The sequence below is a fragment of the Lissotriton helveticus genome, chromosome 3_2 (genome assembly GCF_964261635.1).
Source record: "Lissotriton helveticus chromosome 3_2, aLisHel1.1, whole genome shotgun sequence".
Lineage (NCBI taxonomy): Eukaryota > Metazoa > Chordata > Amphibia > Caudata > Salamandridae > Lissotriton > Lissotriton helveticus.
Window position 1 is genome coordinate 399,874,257 of NC_136062.1, and position 16,508 is coordinate 399,890,764.

General features: G+C 43.5%; 1 protein-coding gene across 6 annotated transcripts in view; it reads right to left on the reverse strand.

The window, feature by feature from the left end:
* Nucleotides 1–16,508, reverse strand: part of APIP (APAF1 interacting protein) — a 420,872-nt gene that overhangs the window by 316,981 nt on the left and 87,383 nt on the right. For 5 of the 6 annotated variants that reach the window (XM_078684314.1, XM_078684312.1, XM_078684313.1 and 2 more), the window contains 7 exons: nucleotides 8,253–8,315; nucleotides 7,937–7,996; nucleotides 7,601–7,663; nucleotides 7,279–7,341; nucleotides 6,874–6,936; nucleotides 6,519–6,590; nucleotides 6,159–6,221 (listed from right to left, as the gene is read on the reverse strand). The exons of the other annotated variant lie outside the window; for it this stretch is intronic. In XM_078684314.1, coding sequence (XP_078540440.1) covers nucleotides 6,159–6,221; nucleotides 6,519–6,590; nucleotides 6,874–6,936; nucleotides 7,279–7,341; nucleotides 7,601–7,663; nucleotides 7,937–7,996; nucleotides 8,253–8,315 — 447 coding nt within the window. The remainder of the gene's footprint in view (nucleotides 1–6,158; nucleotides 6,222–6,518; nucleotides 6,591–6,873; nucleotides 6,937–7,278; nucleotides 7,342–7,600; nucleotides 7,664–7,936; nucleotides 7,997–8,252; nucleotides 8,316–16,508) is intronic. 6 annotated transcript variants of the gene reach the window in all.

Here is a 16,508-nt window from a genome sequence, read left to right on the forward strand (position 1 = left end):
TCTCAGCAATGAATGCTTAAAGGTTTATAAGGAGTCTAATAAATGGTTTTTAGAGAACTCCAGACGAACAATAGTTACTTACTTGTAATCTGTGGTTCTCCAGTATTGGTGTCTTTCATAGATTCACATGCCTGAATCATTCCCCGTCGTCAGAGTGGAAGTTCCACGGTACATAAAAAAACATTATTTTGTATTTCAGAAACCAAAACCCTTGGGTAATAACCAACCAGGAAGTAAAGTAGCCCTAAGCTACAGTGTAAAAAACTTCCACACTCATGACTATCCTAGTCATTTTGTATAGACCAAACTGCAGCCAATCAGGCGCCTGAACCCACCAGAATGTTCTCCCCAGAGGCTCGGGCTCTCAGATTTTCTCGCACAGGAGTGAAACCAACACTATCGCCTGAGGAGCCTCTGAGGGGAGGTGGGCGGGTGCATGTGAATCTATGAAAGACACCAATACTGGAGAACCACAGACTACAGGTAAGTAACTATTGTTCTTCTCCAGTATTGGGGTGTCTTTCATAAACTCACATGCCTGAATCAGAGTAGATAGCAGTACACACCATCCTGCTCATAAACGCTCCTTGTATCATAGAGCATACGTATGCTTTGCAAACAATTATCACATGTAAAATAAGGGTCTAAAAGAGCACAGAGGAGGAGGGAGAACAGAGGCTCATCTTATTTAAAAAGATTGCGAAGCACTGCTCGTCCCACTGAAGTATCTGCATCGCTGGCAGCATCCAAGCGGTAGTGCTTGGTGAAGGTATGCTTGCTGGACCAGGTTGCCGCTCTGCAGATGTGATGGAGAGGTACTCCAGCGAAAAGGGCTGTTGAGGAGGAGACCGCTCTCGTAAAATGCGCCCTTGGCAATGATTGCAATGGCCTTCTGCTTGCTGATGACAGAGACTGATTGATGAGGACACCCAGCGGGCTATGGTCTGTTTAGATACAGCGTATCCTTGACGTATCCTTCCGTATGCAAATAATACAAATAACTGATCTGTCTTATGCAATGTAGCAGTTCGTTGAAGATAGAATTTAAGACATCTCCTGATGTCCAGGGAATGCAAGGCCTTCTCCGGTACCGTTTGCAGATTAGGAAAGAATGTTTTTAAAATCACTGACTCATTAAGGTGAAAGTCGGAAGGAACTTTAGGCATGTAGCTCGGATTGGTATGCAGCACCACTGAATTTGTAGTAAACTGTAAAAACGGAGACTTGATGGTGAATGCTTGAATGTCACTAACTCTATGTGCCGATGTCAGTGCTAGAAGGAGAAAGACCTTCCAGGAAAGGAAATTGAGATCCACTTTATAAATAGGTTCAAAGGGGTGACGCATGAGTTGAGAGAGCCCCACATTTAAGTACCAGGAAGGAGGTGGACGCCGAACAGGAGGGAACATTCGGAACAGGCCTTTGAAGAATTGTTGAATTATTCTAGTGGAGTACAGAGAATTAGAGCCATCTTGACGGAACCTGGAAATGGCTGCCAAAAACACCTTCAGTTTGGCATGAGACAAGCCTGATTTAGCCAATTGAAGAAAGAACAGTAAGATCTGTTCTGGTTTAGCATGGAGTGGATGTAAATTGGCCGTGAGACACCAGGCACAAAACCTTTTCCATTTAAGTTTGTATGTCTTAATAGTAGCAGGCGTTCTAGCACTGGCTAAAACCTCTTGACAATCCCATGAGATATTCAGATGGGCAAATTCAACGTGCTGAGGAGCCAAGCTGCTAATTTCAAGAAGGCAGGTCCGGATGACAAATTTGACCCTTCTGCAGTGTCAGTAGATTCGGTATTGGTTGGAGTGTATGGGATTGCACTCCGAGAGAAGCAGAAGCTCGGTGAACCAATATTGGCGTGGCCACCTGGGCGCAATGAGGATGAGGCGACATGGTTGCGGATTCATTTTCCGGATGACCCTGGGAACCAAAGGAATCGGCGTAAAGGCATATGCATATATCTGAGACCAGTTCATCGAAAGTGCATCCCCGCATGCGTCCTTTTGGGGAATCCAACTTGCACAGTACGGGCCTTTGTGGTTCTACTTTGTTGCAAATAAGTCCAGGTCGGGATGACCCCACCCTCGAAAGACTCTGTCAGTTGATGGATTTCCCATTCGTGATTGGACACTGTAGTTCTGCTGAGAGAATCCGCTAGCACATTGGACATTCCTGGAACGTGCATTGCCGAAAGATTTACCCTGTGATCTAGAGCCCAACTCCAAATCTCCTAGGCCTGCCCGGAAAGAAGGGCCGATTTTGTGCCCCCTTGTTTGTTCAAGTAATGCATACTTGTTGTATTGTCTGTCTTGATTAGAACTGTGGACCCGTGTATTACCGTTCGAAAGGACTTCCAGGCCGGTAAAATGGCTCTCAACTCTAGCAGATTTTTGTGCCATTTCTTTTGATGCGTATTCCACTTTCCATTGACAGTCATTTCCTGTAGGTGTGCCTCCCCATCCTTCTAGGGAAGCATCCGTGGTGATGGTATACCTTGGCATTTCCGTCAGGAATTAACACCGTACTTGCAGGGATTTCTTCTGAATCCACAAAAGAAAAGCTTCTCTCATATGGTAAGTTATGGTGATCCTGTCATCGTACGACCCCGAGACCTGCACCCATTGGAGGTTGAGTTCCTCTACGAAAGGTCTCATCCGAAAATGGCAGTTGGGTATGAGAGGGATGCAGGATGCTAGCATCCCTAGGAATGACTTGAACGTTCGTACTGAAACGTACTCTTTTTTGCGGAAAGCTGAGGGCCATGTTGCAAATCTTGAGTTGTCTTTCTTTTGAGACAAAGGCTTGAGTGAGCCGAGTGTCTAATGTGGCTCCCAGAAACAATATCCTCTGTGATGCTTGAGGCATGTCTGTTGCAGGAAGCGACTGCCGATTCAGATGGAGGGAACCGGCAGTAATAGTCGTTCAACATATATTGTAGATTGTTAAAGAGGTCGAACGGCATCTGTGCTGTTGGTACCGCAGCAGGGGTCTGATCTACAGGCTCAGGAAAGTGTTCCTCCTCCTGATCCTCCTCCTGCAACTTTATCAGTAGTTCTGAAGGACGTATGGCCGCCCGGAACTGGTCATCCTCGTCAGATTGCGGATCACAATCCTCTTCTGAGTCTAGAAGCTGCTCAGCCAACTTCAATGGTGATAGAGGCGTTAGAGTAGAGCCTCTTCTTTGCCCCCGTCGACGGTGAGGTAAAGGAGGCAGCAGACGGAGCAGCAGACCAAACCTGCATATATGTACATGATGAATGAAGAGGCGTCGAAGGACACACCGTCGATGGTATCGTCGACGGGGATATTGTATGCTTCGTTGACGGGGCTATCAATATCGACGATGTTTTCGACGATGAGGCAATCTTTGACGACAAAGTCTTAGACGATGATATAGTCTTCGTCGACGAAGTAGCTGTCGACGGCGGTGGAATTCTCGTCGACGGTGCAGCTGTTGACGACGGTGGAATTCTCGTCGACGATGTAGCCGTCGACGACGATGGACTTCTCATCGACGGTGAGGTCGTCGACAGCAAGGTGATCTTCGACAAGGAACCCGTTGACGGGATAAGCTTCGTCGACGATGCGTTTGTCTACGACATCTTTTTTGTCTTCGACGAAGGAGCGTCGACGCTTAATGGCAGTATCTTCGTCGACGAGATGGGTCTAACTGAAACTGCGACCATCGTCGACGGTGAAGAAGCCGACAACATTATGATCTGAGGTCTTGGCGATGAGAAAAAACCGTCGCCGTGGAGGAAACACTGTAGACGGTAATCGTCGACGGAGAAGCAGTCGACGATGCAGTCATCGACGAGGTCTTTTTCGGAGGTAAAATTTTCTGTGACAGTCTTTTAGATGGTAAAGACTTTGCAGACTTTCTCGGGGGCGTATTAAGTCCGGATTTGGAAGGTGGAGAAGCCTTTTTTTGCGGTAGAGGAGGAAGGCAAGGTAGAATCCTTAGCTTTTCTCGACACCTTACCCCAGGAGAAGATACCTCTTCCTCAATCTTCCTCTTTCTGGAAGAAATAGAAGACCACGAAGCCAGACTTCCTACCTCAGAAAGCGGATTATCCTGGTCCTTAATTTTATGTAACCACCGTAGAAGACGACCTTCCCTGTCTCTGAGGGTCTTCTGAGGAAAGGTTCTGCAGATTTTCCAATCCTTTACCTCATGGACTGGATACAGGCAATAAATGCATTTTTTGTGGGGATCTTCTTTAAAAAGCCTAAGCTTCCCACAAGACTCACATGATCTGAAGAAAGATTTTGAAGAAGACATTCCAAAAACAGGTAGAAAAACCAGTCCGGTTGATAAGTACTGAGCAGAGCTCAGGGAGACTCCCTTCACATGACGTGCGATAGAAAATCTGAGAGCCTGAACCTCTGGGGAGAACATTCTGGTGGGTGCTGGCGCCTGATTGGCTGCAGTTTGGTCTATACAAAATGACTAGGATAGTCATGAGTGTGGAAGTTTTTTACACTGTAGCTTAGGGCTACTTTACTTCCTGGTTGGTTATAACCAAGGGTTTTGGTTTCTGATATACAAATTATTGCTTTTTTATGTACCGTGGGACTCCCACTCCGACGACGGGGAATGATTCAGGCATGTGAATCTATGAAAGACACCCCACTATACTGGAGAATGATCTGTTCTGGTCTAAGCAGACTAAGGTCACTACTGGAACTATTGGCTCAGGGATGGGATGTTCCTCTTTTCCAAACTTGCGACAGAACATAGTGCCAATCTCTTATTATGACAACTTCAACTAGCATAATTTCATATACAGAGTTAATTTGTACACAAGCTCCTTTTTGATATTCTGTGATCCTTTGCTAGAACTGAGGTATGCCTTGACTGTAGCTATGAAGTTTAAACAGTATGCCCGTCTTTTTAAAAAAACAATGAATGGTTTGATGGCATAGAATATATCTACAACCATACATAGATGTTTTTTCCATGAACTGTTGTTCTTGGATTATGATTAACCCACGGAGCGGGGCCTCTTCAAAACTTGAGCTGGTGCCGAGAGAGGTGAGGCCTAGTCCTTGACAAGCAATGGTAAGCATATCTTCTTCTACCACTGCGATTCCAAAGAAAAAGTATGTCGCAAAAGTATTAGATGCAGATGTATTTCACCCTCACTTATTTTTTCAGATGTGGTAATGCATCATGCTTGTATCGAGGATCCGCATACTGATATAGCAGCTTTTAAACTGTATGTATGTAAGCAGTGACAAAGTTGTGTTTGTCTAGGCCCTGAAGAAAGCTAGGGAGAATCATCCTAGTGGCTGAAATATGTTGACCGTTGATTAATTCATAGCGGTTTCTTTTTCACCTTCACACTGGTTTTAAGCAGGAAAACAAATTAGAGATTGTAAAAAAAGGATTATCTACAAACCTCATCTCTGTTGTCTATCCTATTTTAAATCACACTTTTTAAAAAATTTCTGGCACTGCACTTAAGAAATATTTCAGATAAAAATATAAAAACAGTCCCTTATGTATCGGTTTTACTTTTGTAAGAACCGCACAAGAGGATACAACTCATTCTTTCTGTTCCCCTCTGGGATCCAGGAGGGACATGAGAGAGTTGTTTGGAATCCCAGATGACGACACTGGGCACTTGAATGTGTAATGATGAGACACCAGCTATCCCGGGGTGGTTCTTGATAACCCCTTTATTTTGTATATTGATCACCTTCTCTGCATCTTTTTGTTTTCTTTGACATAACTAACAATAGTCAGCACCTTAGGCTGCTGGTGTCTTCAGAATTGTTTCTAGAGGCACGTTGTTTCTTAGTCCATGGATTCCATTATGTTTTGTGAGTATCAGAATTAGGGGGATTGAACCCGTTACGGTCTTTAAACTTATCCCTCGGACCCTTCACTTTGTATATGAGGCCGTATATCACCCACATTTTACATACACTTTTAGTCCGAAACAAAAAGAACAAAGAATTTTCAGACAGCCAAGGGAGACAATTGTACAGACGCGCCTAGGTTCATGGTGATAATCTCAGAGTTAAAGATGCCTTGGCAGGTTTCCATTTTTTTAAAAACACCACTGAAACACAAAGGCAACTAAAATGAGAAAGAGCTTATCTTCACTTGTCTCAGTCTTCTGATTACTCAGGAGTTTTCTCACCTTTGCCCACTTCTCTTTCATGATGCAGTTTGCAAATGAACAGTATTGAGACGATGATGGTGTCTGCTCCAAAGAAACAAAGAAGAGTTTATGCAGGTTTCTATTTGGTTTATTACTCAATCAGATAACACATTCAAATTCCCAGTATTGGGCCCTAGATTTTGTTCAACAATGCCAAATATTATGGAGCGTTAAAGGGATTAGTGGGCTCTTGAACTTTATATCCACCTCATCATCATTGTCAATCAGCACCGAGTACTCACACCCAAGACAGAAAAAAAATAATGCTAAGTTTCAAAGTGACAAAAGAGCTTATCCCTGACTGCTTGTGGACTTTTGGTCACTGAATAGTCATCTCACCTTCTTGAGCTGGCATTTTCTGTCACTCTTTGAAATTGGACAGCACGGATTGTTGATTGCCATAGCTGGCGTCTAATCCAAACAAATAAAACAAGATTAATAAGAGATCTATATGGCTCTTATTAATTACACAGATTAGGACTGGTGAGTGGTGAAGCAGACAAGTAGAAGATTGTACTTCTGCATATTTAAATTCACGTTAATGAACACTAACCCCTGTGCCTCCTCCTAGCTAAGTCAAACTTTATGTAACACCTCACCAGAAACACAAATAGCAAAAACTATTAGGGTGACAATTAACTGAAGAGCTCATCTGACTATGTGTGAACTATTGATCACTCACAGGTTACCTCACCTTCTCAAACTGGTCATCCTTCTCAGACTTTATAATCGGACAGCTCGGTGCTGCAGAAGGTGTCTAATCCGAGTCGGGAAAAAAAGAAAGTTATAAGTGGTCATATAAGACTATTACTAGTTACATTAAAACCTACAAACATTAACGCTGGGTGGGTATCGGGTCAGCAAACATAAAATCGTTCTGATAAATATTAAAATTCAAGTTAATGGGTACACTACCCCAGGACGTTTGATCACGTGTGCTGTATTTTAGGGAAAAAAACGCTTATAAGGGAATCCAAACCCCAAACGTCATGGTACACTCCACCCAAATCATCAAGAGTAAAATCAACTAAGACAGGAAGTGGCAAAAGAGTTTGTCTTTGCCTTCTCTTAGACTTTTCATCATTACTAGCTGCCTCACCTTCTTAAGCTGGTCTGTCTTCTCACTCTTTATAATAGGACCGGGTGGAGATGCAGGTGGGGACTAATCCAAACAAATACAAAAAACATATTAGAGGTCCTATTCTGACCTTGTTGCTTCATATAGAAGTTATAGACAAGAGGATTAAGTGTGGAGGATAAAGAGGAATAGATACTCATGAAAAAGAGCACACATAATGCGACAACTTGTCCGTTCTGGGAAAATCCATCCAAAACCGAGAACAAAAATAACCAAGGGGGAAGAGAGTGAAGAGCTGATCTTTGACTAATCTTAGAATTATGCTCACTCGCTATTACATCACCTTATCGAACTGGCCTTTCCTCTCCCTCTTTGTATTCAAACAGCTCTGGGATGCAGGTGGCATCTAATCCAAATAAAGAAAGAAGGAGTGGGTTAGAAGTGGTTTAATGACTTTTATTTGTTAAGACTCTATTAATTAGAGAAGCGGAACATTGTTCGGATACATATTCAAATCCAGTTTAATGAGCACTTAGCCCAGGGTATCTTCTCAGCTATGCGGAATGTTATGGAATGCTCTGCTAAAAGTGCAAAGAATGAAGGTGGGCTAAGAAAGAAGCTTCTTTTTTTTTCTTTTTAAATTAATTTCACATTTTTAATTACTCACTGGTTATCTCACCTTCTCAAACTGGTTTTCCCTCTCATACTTTGGTACTGAACAGCTCATCGCCGCAACTCTCTAATCCAAATAAATAAATGACAATTAAGAAGAGGTATATGGAATATTAATTAGCATCAGACTTCTAAAGGATCCAATTTAGGGGAAAGGAGGAGGAAATTCTTCAGACATTTTCCCACGATTGCGTAAATGGTCACTTAGTCAATATGATACTGTCCACCAAACACAAAGAAGAAAGGCAACAAAAGGAGGGAATGACTAATTAGCTTACTGTGGGCTGATCTGAAGACTTCTGATCACTATTGAACTTTCTCACCTTCTCAAACTCGCCTTCACACTCAGAATCTATGATCGAAAAGCTTTGGTCGGCACATGATTTCTGTTCCAAAGAAATAAAAAACGAGATTTAAGGGCCATTTGAATCTGTAAGAGGAAATTAGATCTTTTATAAAAACTTAAGAGAGACATGGCCATGCCCATCGATGTCTAAGCCTTGATGCTACAACCTTAGCCCACCTTAGCATTGGTTCAACAGAAGCCTTGCTAGAACCATGATCCATGGAAGCCTAGACAGACTTAACCATAATAAAAAATGGACCATGGCCACTCCCCAATTTGACACCGGTCACAGCTATGGCATTTTGGGGAATGGAGAGAAAAGCAAAGTATGGGGGCTAGAGGTGGTCAATTAAGCAAAAACACAAAAACCCTCTGGTCTAAATAGAGTGATAAGGCTAAATGAGCAAACAATAAGACCTAAAGAGACGTCCCTTTAATGGACGGTTTCATCCATCCACCAAAAGTAACATGCTCCATCCTTGGGGAACCTCCTAGCACCATCAAGTCTAGTCATGGTGCGGGCTACAACCCCATCACTGAGAGGGAGGAGCTCAGGGATGTTTTAATTGCGAGGAGGGTATCTACTAAGTACCCGATGTGAGCTAAAAGGCAAAGTGAGCAATGCAGTGCAGCAAGTGACTGGATGAGTATAAAACTAGCTACAAGGTTCGTCACACATCTTTCTTCAGGCGACTCTGTGCTAGGAATATAAACAAAGGCAGACTGGGGCGGCAGGGAATATTAAACAAACATGTGTTCCTTAAAGATCAACATGTTTTGGCCCATGACACAGTTGGTGTCATGGCCTTCATCAGGATCTAATTAGTGCTACTGCAAAGAAGTGTGAACCAAAAGGTATAAAGAACATTTCCTGAAAAGAGTTACATATACAAAATCAGTGATCCAGTCATTTCTGATTAGTGTATTCACCGGCAGTACCTGTTGCAAAACGTGAAAAAATTAGATAACCAGTGATTTATTCTTTCACACAATAGGTGTTGTGCTGTCCAATAAGCCTAAGTTTCATAAATATAGTTGAAACACCCATTAGAGCATATACTTCTCTAAATCTCTGTAGAAGTTAAGCAAAACCAAGTGTGACTCTAGCCGTACCAAAACCCCTAATTTGTGAAAGCCAGTATATAGAGCGCTATTTGGGGTATCTACCAGGAGACACTTACCCGCCGCTGTCAGGTATCAACCTCAGCTGTCCTAGGCAGGGGTGTTCAAAGAGCAGTCTGGTTTACAATCAGCGTGATAGTCAGAAGAGACATGCTTACAATCACGGAAGATAAGGAAGTGTGGCAACACAGTGTAATAACAGTGAGGACCAAGACTCTGTCATAAAAAAACATCATGATGGTTGTGGTTCAATTGTGGGTGTGTATTCGACTAGGGTAGCAAACAAGCGCTGGAACTTGATGTTAAATGAATTTGGGGGCTAGTGCTGATGGTATGTCCTGTGTAGCGAAGGTTTATTTATTTCGCTGTATAGTGAGAGTATCAATTCAACGAGAAAGGCAAAGGCGCACCTCATGTACGCCGTGATAAGTGGTTGAGACATCCCTGCTAAAGAGCAAGGTATAAAGCGTGATAACTACCGATCGATCCATGCAACTGATGCTCTCATGTCAGTGCATAGGAGCTAAATGTCCGAGAGACAGCCGCACTCGTAAATGTCCCTATGTGCACGAGTGGTCGTGAAAGATGGAGCTGTCAGGCCCGTGTGAGCCTCATGTGTGGCCTCAACTGGGAATGGCAGATGTTACGCTGCTGGAAGTTCAATTCGTAAATTGACTCACAAAATTCAAAACCGGCAGTCGGCTGTCCACACAGAGGAGCTGAGGCGGCATTTTACGAGTGAGTGTTATACTGCATCTAGGTGGCAGGACGTCCTGCTTCCTGTAGGTCAGTGGCATGCCAGGAAGTATAGTCTTCACCAAAAGACGGAGATCAAGGATAGATTTCTCGGATAGCATTGTTGGCAATATTCATTCAAAACTGCAGAACATGTAATAACCCATATAAGGTGCATGTATTGGGAAACAGAACTAGAACACCATAGTCAATTATCATATCGACTAGTGTCCGGGCTGTAACAGCTTCCTGTATGTTCGCGGCATGCTGTGAAGTGTAGCCTTCGCCAAAAAGTGAAATGTTTTTTAATCAAACTGTTGACACCAATTGTGCAGTACTCCAGAACATTTTAAGGACCAACATATATAAGGTGCATATATATATCTGGAAGAACTAAAAACACTATTGGCAATTATCATATTAACTAGCCCCTCACTACTTCTAATGAATACGGATAGCAAGCAGGGGATGTGGTATTGTCGGGAAAATAATAATTACAAGGCTTCATGAGAGAACTGTAAGTTTATAGTGTCCTGTGGCAGAACAGACATGCTGTAATGGATACAGGTAGCTGTTTGTTTGGTACATGGTATAATAAAAAGAAGAAGTTCTTTGGGGTTACAGCGAGTGTTACATGCTGGTATGGTAGTACTTAGACTATACTTAGGAGTATCAAGGGATACTGTAGATATCTTAGAATGGACATGGATATATATGTTGCTCCTAAACATGTTTCGGAGTAGTGAACCATTAGTGTCAACGATGCGATTCGAAAACATTTCCCTTTTTCAGTCCCCGCATGAGACTAACATACAGGTAGCAGTTAAGACCTGGATGCTAGACGATATGATAACTGTCTATGGCGTTTCTAGTTTTTCCCCCCGATACATACATCTTATGTGGGTTGCTACATGTTCTCCAGTTTTGAACGAATATTGCTGATGTTGTCGTCCGAGAAATCTCCCCTTGATCGCCGTTTCTTTGGTGAAGACTACACTTCCCGGCATGCCACTGACATACAGGAAGCAGTGACATCCTTCCACCTGGACGCAGCATAATACTCACTCCTAAACCACCCAACTCAGCGGCTCCTGCTCCTCGGTGTGGACGTCCGACTGCTGGTTATGAATTTAGTGAGTCAAACTATTTACAAATTGAACTGCCAGCAGCATAACCTCAGCATTTCCCGGTCGAATCCACACATGAGGCTCATGCAGGCCTGACAGCGACTATCTTTCACTCGTGCACGTAGACTGTAACCTGAACAACAGATGGCGTAACTATCTGAAAGTATTGCTTTCCCTATCCATACTTAAAGTTTTAAGTCAGGGACATTTACGAGTGTGGCTGTCACTCGGACATTTTGCTCCTGTAGACTAACATGAGAGAATCAGTTGCATGGATCGATTGGTAGTTATCACGCTGTGTACCTTGCTCTTTAACTGGGATGTCTCTACCACTTACGACGTCATCCAGGAGGCGTGCTTTTGCCTTTCACATTAAGAGAATACTGTCACTAGTGAGCCATATAAACAAACCTTCAGTATACATGACATATTATGTATTACATATTACATATTATATTATGATAGCTATAGTGCCCAGATTGATTTATCATCAAGTTGCAGGGCTCGTTGCCACTCCAGTCGAATACAGACTCACTCGGTCCAAAACCATCATGTGGATTTTTAGGTCTCGCCTGTCGATGCGCATGCGCATCGAGCTTGCGAGCCTATTGCGGCTTAAACAAGCTTTAACTAAGAAGCAAGGAATCGTGGCGATTCCTTGCAGTGCCCGTGACTTTTAAGCTCAATGCGCATGTGCATTGAGCTTAAAAGCGCGTGCACATGCCCCCAGCCGCCTGGATGTCTTTTCCCTCAGCCGCACTCCTCCCACACCCCCGCTCCGCCCCCTCCCCTGTCTGCCGTGTCGCATTTCTTCAGGGCACTTTCTCCACGGCCGCCAGGCCACATCAAAGGCTTCCCCAGCACTGCCCCACCCATCAATCACCATCCCACTGCCACCCCCCTCCCTCTCCATATGGTGCGCTCTGCCTCAGGCCTCTCTAACTCGGCCCCCTCCTCTGCCCGTCGTGTCGCATTTCTCCTCCCCCCTCCCCTTCTCTTCCTTACCTCCGTCTTGTTTATTTTAAACATTTGCACGACTTCAGTGTTTGCCTTCCTCTCGTCGCAATTTGTTTTGAACAGTAATTGCCGATGAAGTGCCTCAAATCAAGTTTGCTTTTCTCTTGTTTTTTTTTATCACGTCTTTCCGCATCTCAGCTTGCTGCCCCCTCCCCACTCTCTCTCCCAGCACACCCCCCCTCAAGCCCCCTCCCCTGCCCGCCGTGTCGCATTTCTTTTCTCCTCTTTGCCGCTCTCCCTGCTCCGCCCCCTGTACCCGCCCCCTCCCCACTCTCTCTCCCAGCACACCTCCCCCTCCAGCCCCCTCCCCTGCCCGCCGTGTCGCATTTCTTTTCTCCTCTCCTCATGTTTACAACATGGTATGTTTCCCCTATCAGTGCTGGGGGGGCTAGGGTGGCACCCCTGTGTCCCAAGTGTTCTCTGTCGGGAGCCTGCATGTTTCTCCCCACTCGGTGGCATGCACGGACTGCACGGATGCACCCAGCTCGCCTGCCTGCAGTGTGAGTGGAGGCCATTAATAATCCCGGGGCGTGCACCCATTGCACTCAGCGATGACTTCATTCCCAGGGCCACCCGGTCGATGGCAGATGCACGCACTGCATTTCAATGCGCACCACTGGAAGGCAGCCCTCGAGCATGAGCACACCCCGACCTGACCGCATGCAGACGCCAAACCCAACTACCCCCAAAGCAGAGAATGCACTCCCAATATCCACCGGCCACTTTTCCTTCTTACGTTATTATGCATACAACGGCGCATGTTCTGAATGTAGGTTTGCAGGATTGTTTCTGAGGCATGGTTAGCAGTGCATTATTTGTTGGAAATGTTGTGGCGGTTTCTGTCTGGTAACTTTGCATCCAACAACTTACTAATGCAATAGGTCTTGCATTTGCGAGAGTTAAACCTATTGGTATTGTAATTGACAATGCCTTTTATTTACGTTTTAAAAACCAACACAAATAAAAGGCAGTGCCATTTACAATGCCAATGGCTCAAACTCTAACAACTGCGAGACCTATTGGCTATGCCAATGCTTGTTTTTTAAAGAGTTTTCGTCCTCACTGTTATTACACTATGGTAGCATACTTTCTTATCTTGCGTGATTGTAAGTATGTCTCCTCTGACTATCACGCGGATTAAACCAGACTGTCCTTTGAGCACCCATGCCTAGGGTGACTGAAGTATGATACCGACTGCGGCAGGTAAGTGCCTCCTTGTAGACACCCCATAATAGTGCTCTATATACTAATGTCCAAACATTTGGGTTTTTTGTATGGCAAGCCAGAGTCACACTTGGTGTTGCTTTACTTCTTAAGAGATTTAGAGAAGCATATGCACTAATGGGAGTTTCAACTATATTTATGAAACTTAGGCTTATTGGACAGCACAACACAATTTGCGAAATAATTAATCACTGGTTGTTTAATTTTTTCATGTTTCCCAACAGGTACTACCGGTGAATCCACCACTCCGTAATGACTGGATCACTGGTTTTGTATATATAACTCTTTTCAAGAAAATGTTCTTATACAATTTGGTTTACACTTCTGTGCACTAGCAATAATCAGATCCCGGCAAAGGCAATAACACCCACTGGGTCACTCACTGAAACATGTCGTTCTTTAGGCAACACAAGTAAGACTAATATTCCCTGCGGTGCTAGTCTGCCTTCGTTTTTAATCCTAGCACAGAGTTGCCTGAATAAAGATGTGTGGTGTACCCTGTAGCTAGTTTTATACTCACTCACTTGCTGCACTGCATCTCTCACCACGCCTTTCAGTTTACATTGAATACTTAGTAGATACCCTCCTATCAATTAAAGAACCCCTTTCAGTAAGGGGGTTGTGGCCCGCACCATGACTAGGCTTTATGGTGCAAGGAGGTTCCCCAACGATGAAGAATGCCAACTTCGGTGGGAGACGTATACCAACCTTTAAAGGCACCCCTCTTTGAGTGTTGATCTAATCTCGTGCAGCCTTACCTCTCTATCGAGACTTAAGGGCTCTTGTGTTTTCGATTTTGGGGAATGGATCTCCTCCTGTACTGTTTCTTTTTCTAGTTCTGTGGTATGCAAAGTATCAGTGTCTCTATGACTAATGTCAAATTTGAGCCCTCTTACATGGTTGGTGTTCTCCATGAGAAACACCTTAAGTAAATTGTTATTTAACAATCTATGCAATCCCATACATGTACAGTAGAATAGGTCTAATGCATTTCTGTGACAAGATGTAGTTGCAACGCCAGACCTATCCAGAGCCCTCTGACCACAGACCAGTTTTGAAAAGAGGCACACTGATTTTTGGCATCTCTCCTAAATCGTGCCCTTACACCTTAACACCCTTGCACACCAACACACGACCCAGAGACAAAAAAAAACCACTATGAATAATGTCATGTTCAGTAACACATACAAACACCATACTTACAAACCTCCAGCTTCACTTCTACAAATATTTGCCATTACACATCTTAATTTACACAACAGACTCTAGATACAACACTCAAAACATCAAATATAAACCCACACTCCCCAATAAGATATTCCAAATATACAGGAAATTAAAGTTTGAATGCCTGCCAACATTGCAGTATTCCACACTGCACGCACTTAGCACTACAGAATATAACAACTGGACAACACAAATATCACCCAATGTGGAAAAGAGAAGTTATACGTTGGGAGCATTGAGCAGGGGCCATACGACTAGGAGAAAACAGAAGATGTCGAGGATCCATAGAGGCCGCTAGGTCATGGGAAGCATTGGTGACAAAGCTGAAACACCCACATTCCTCATCCTCTGAGAAGACATCAGATACGCAATGAGACTGTATATGACACATCCATCTGCTATAAGGAATGCCACACAGATTCTCTGGCATGAGATGCTGGAGGGGGGTCTTCAAGCCTAGACAATGTGTAACTGCAGAGGTCTCTACCCTCCATCATTAGAATGTACCACTTCCTACGTTGCAATAAAAGATTGACTCAGCCACAGCACGCTCAGGGGGAGAAGCGAGGAGGTGACTTGTTTACTACAGTTTTGAACTACACCATAAACCAATGTGACCTCTCGTCTAGACATGGTTAGAAGGAAAGGTACAAGGGTGAACCAATATTAGCGAACTTGATACATATTCATATCTGCAATAATACTTTTCCAAGCAAAATCAGGACGAGAGGAAGAAACCTGGCTATAAACATCGTATATGCGTTATTATATAGCTGTACCTTAGTGACGTGAAAACTGATCTTGTGTTGTGTAACACTTAAAATAATCAGTTTAAATAAAAAAAAAACACACAAATATCACCCAATGTATACCAGAAGGGCACATGAAATTAAGCCTAATAATCCAAACAACACATTAGCACTCATATGTAGAGCACCCCACATAATTTACTCTTTACAGTGCAATTTTATATAAGTCTATTTATGAAGATCACGATTTAAGATCTAATCTAGAAAAAATTGCAGTATCACTGTGCCAAAAGGCCACATAAAAACATATCATTCATCTTCTATTTGTAAGCTCATCAGTTGCCTCGCCTAGTAGGATGAGTTGGACTTGGGCTCTGCTGCCCTAGTCCTTTTCAATATAAATACCTAAATAGCTCCTCCTGTGATAAACCACTAAGGTGTTAAATAAAGGAAGGGGAAATAGTCCTTAGTTTTACTTCTTAGTCTAGTATTGGATTTTCAGTGTCCATGCTCACCGCAGCCTATTGCCTTCACCAACATAAAGGGCCATTTCAACAGCAAGTGGCATTGTGTAGATATCTACACAATGGCAATCCTTCCTCTAAAATAGTAGCGCTTACAGCTGAAAGCATTTGTGTAATTGTTTCTCCTCTTTCATTCCTGGTCCGTATCAGTAACCCAAATTCCAAACAACTACATTGTAAAGCCAGCTTGTATGGCGTAAATCTTTTAAGTACCATCAACACCTGTAGCATTTGTTAGAAACATCAGGGTTCATTAAATGTAGTTTTCATTTGGATAAAGAAAGTAATTTGCAAATAATAGGATATTTAAATAGTAGGTAGAAAGGCACTAAAAACCTGATCCACTTCCCATCAGCTATTTCTGTATACAGGCGTCTGCTCTCCTACTTCTATTATCATCCTTGACAACTATTTTAGTGTCCATCATTGGTAAAAGGCACTTATGTTCTCCCTTGCCCCCGGAATCCTCATAGCATTAAGTTCTTGGGTCTCGCAAGATTCCACTTGC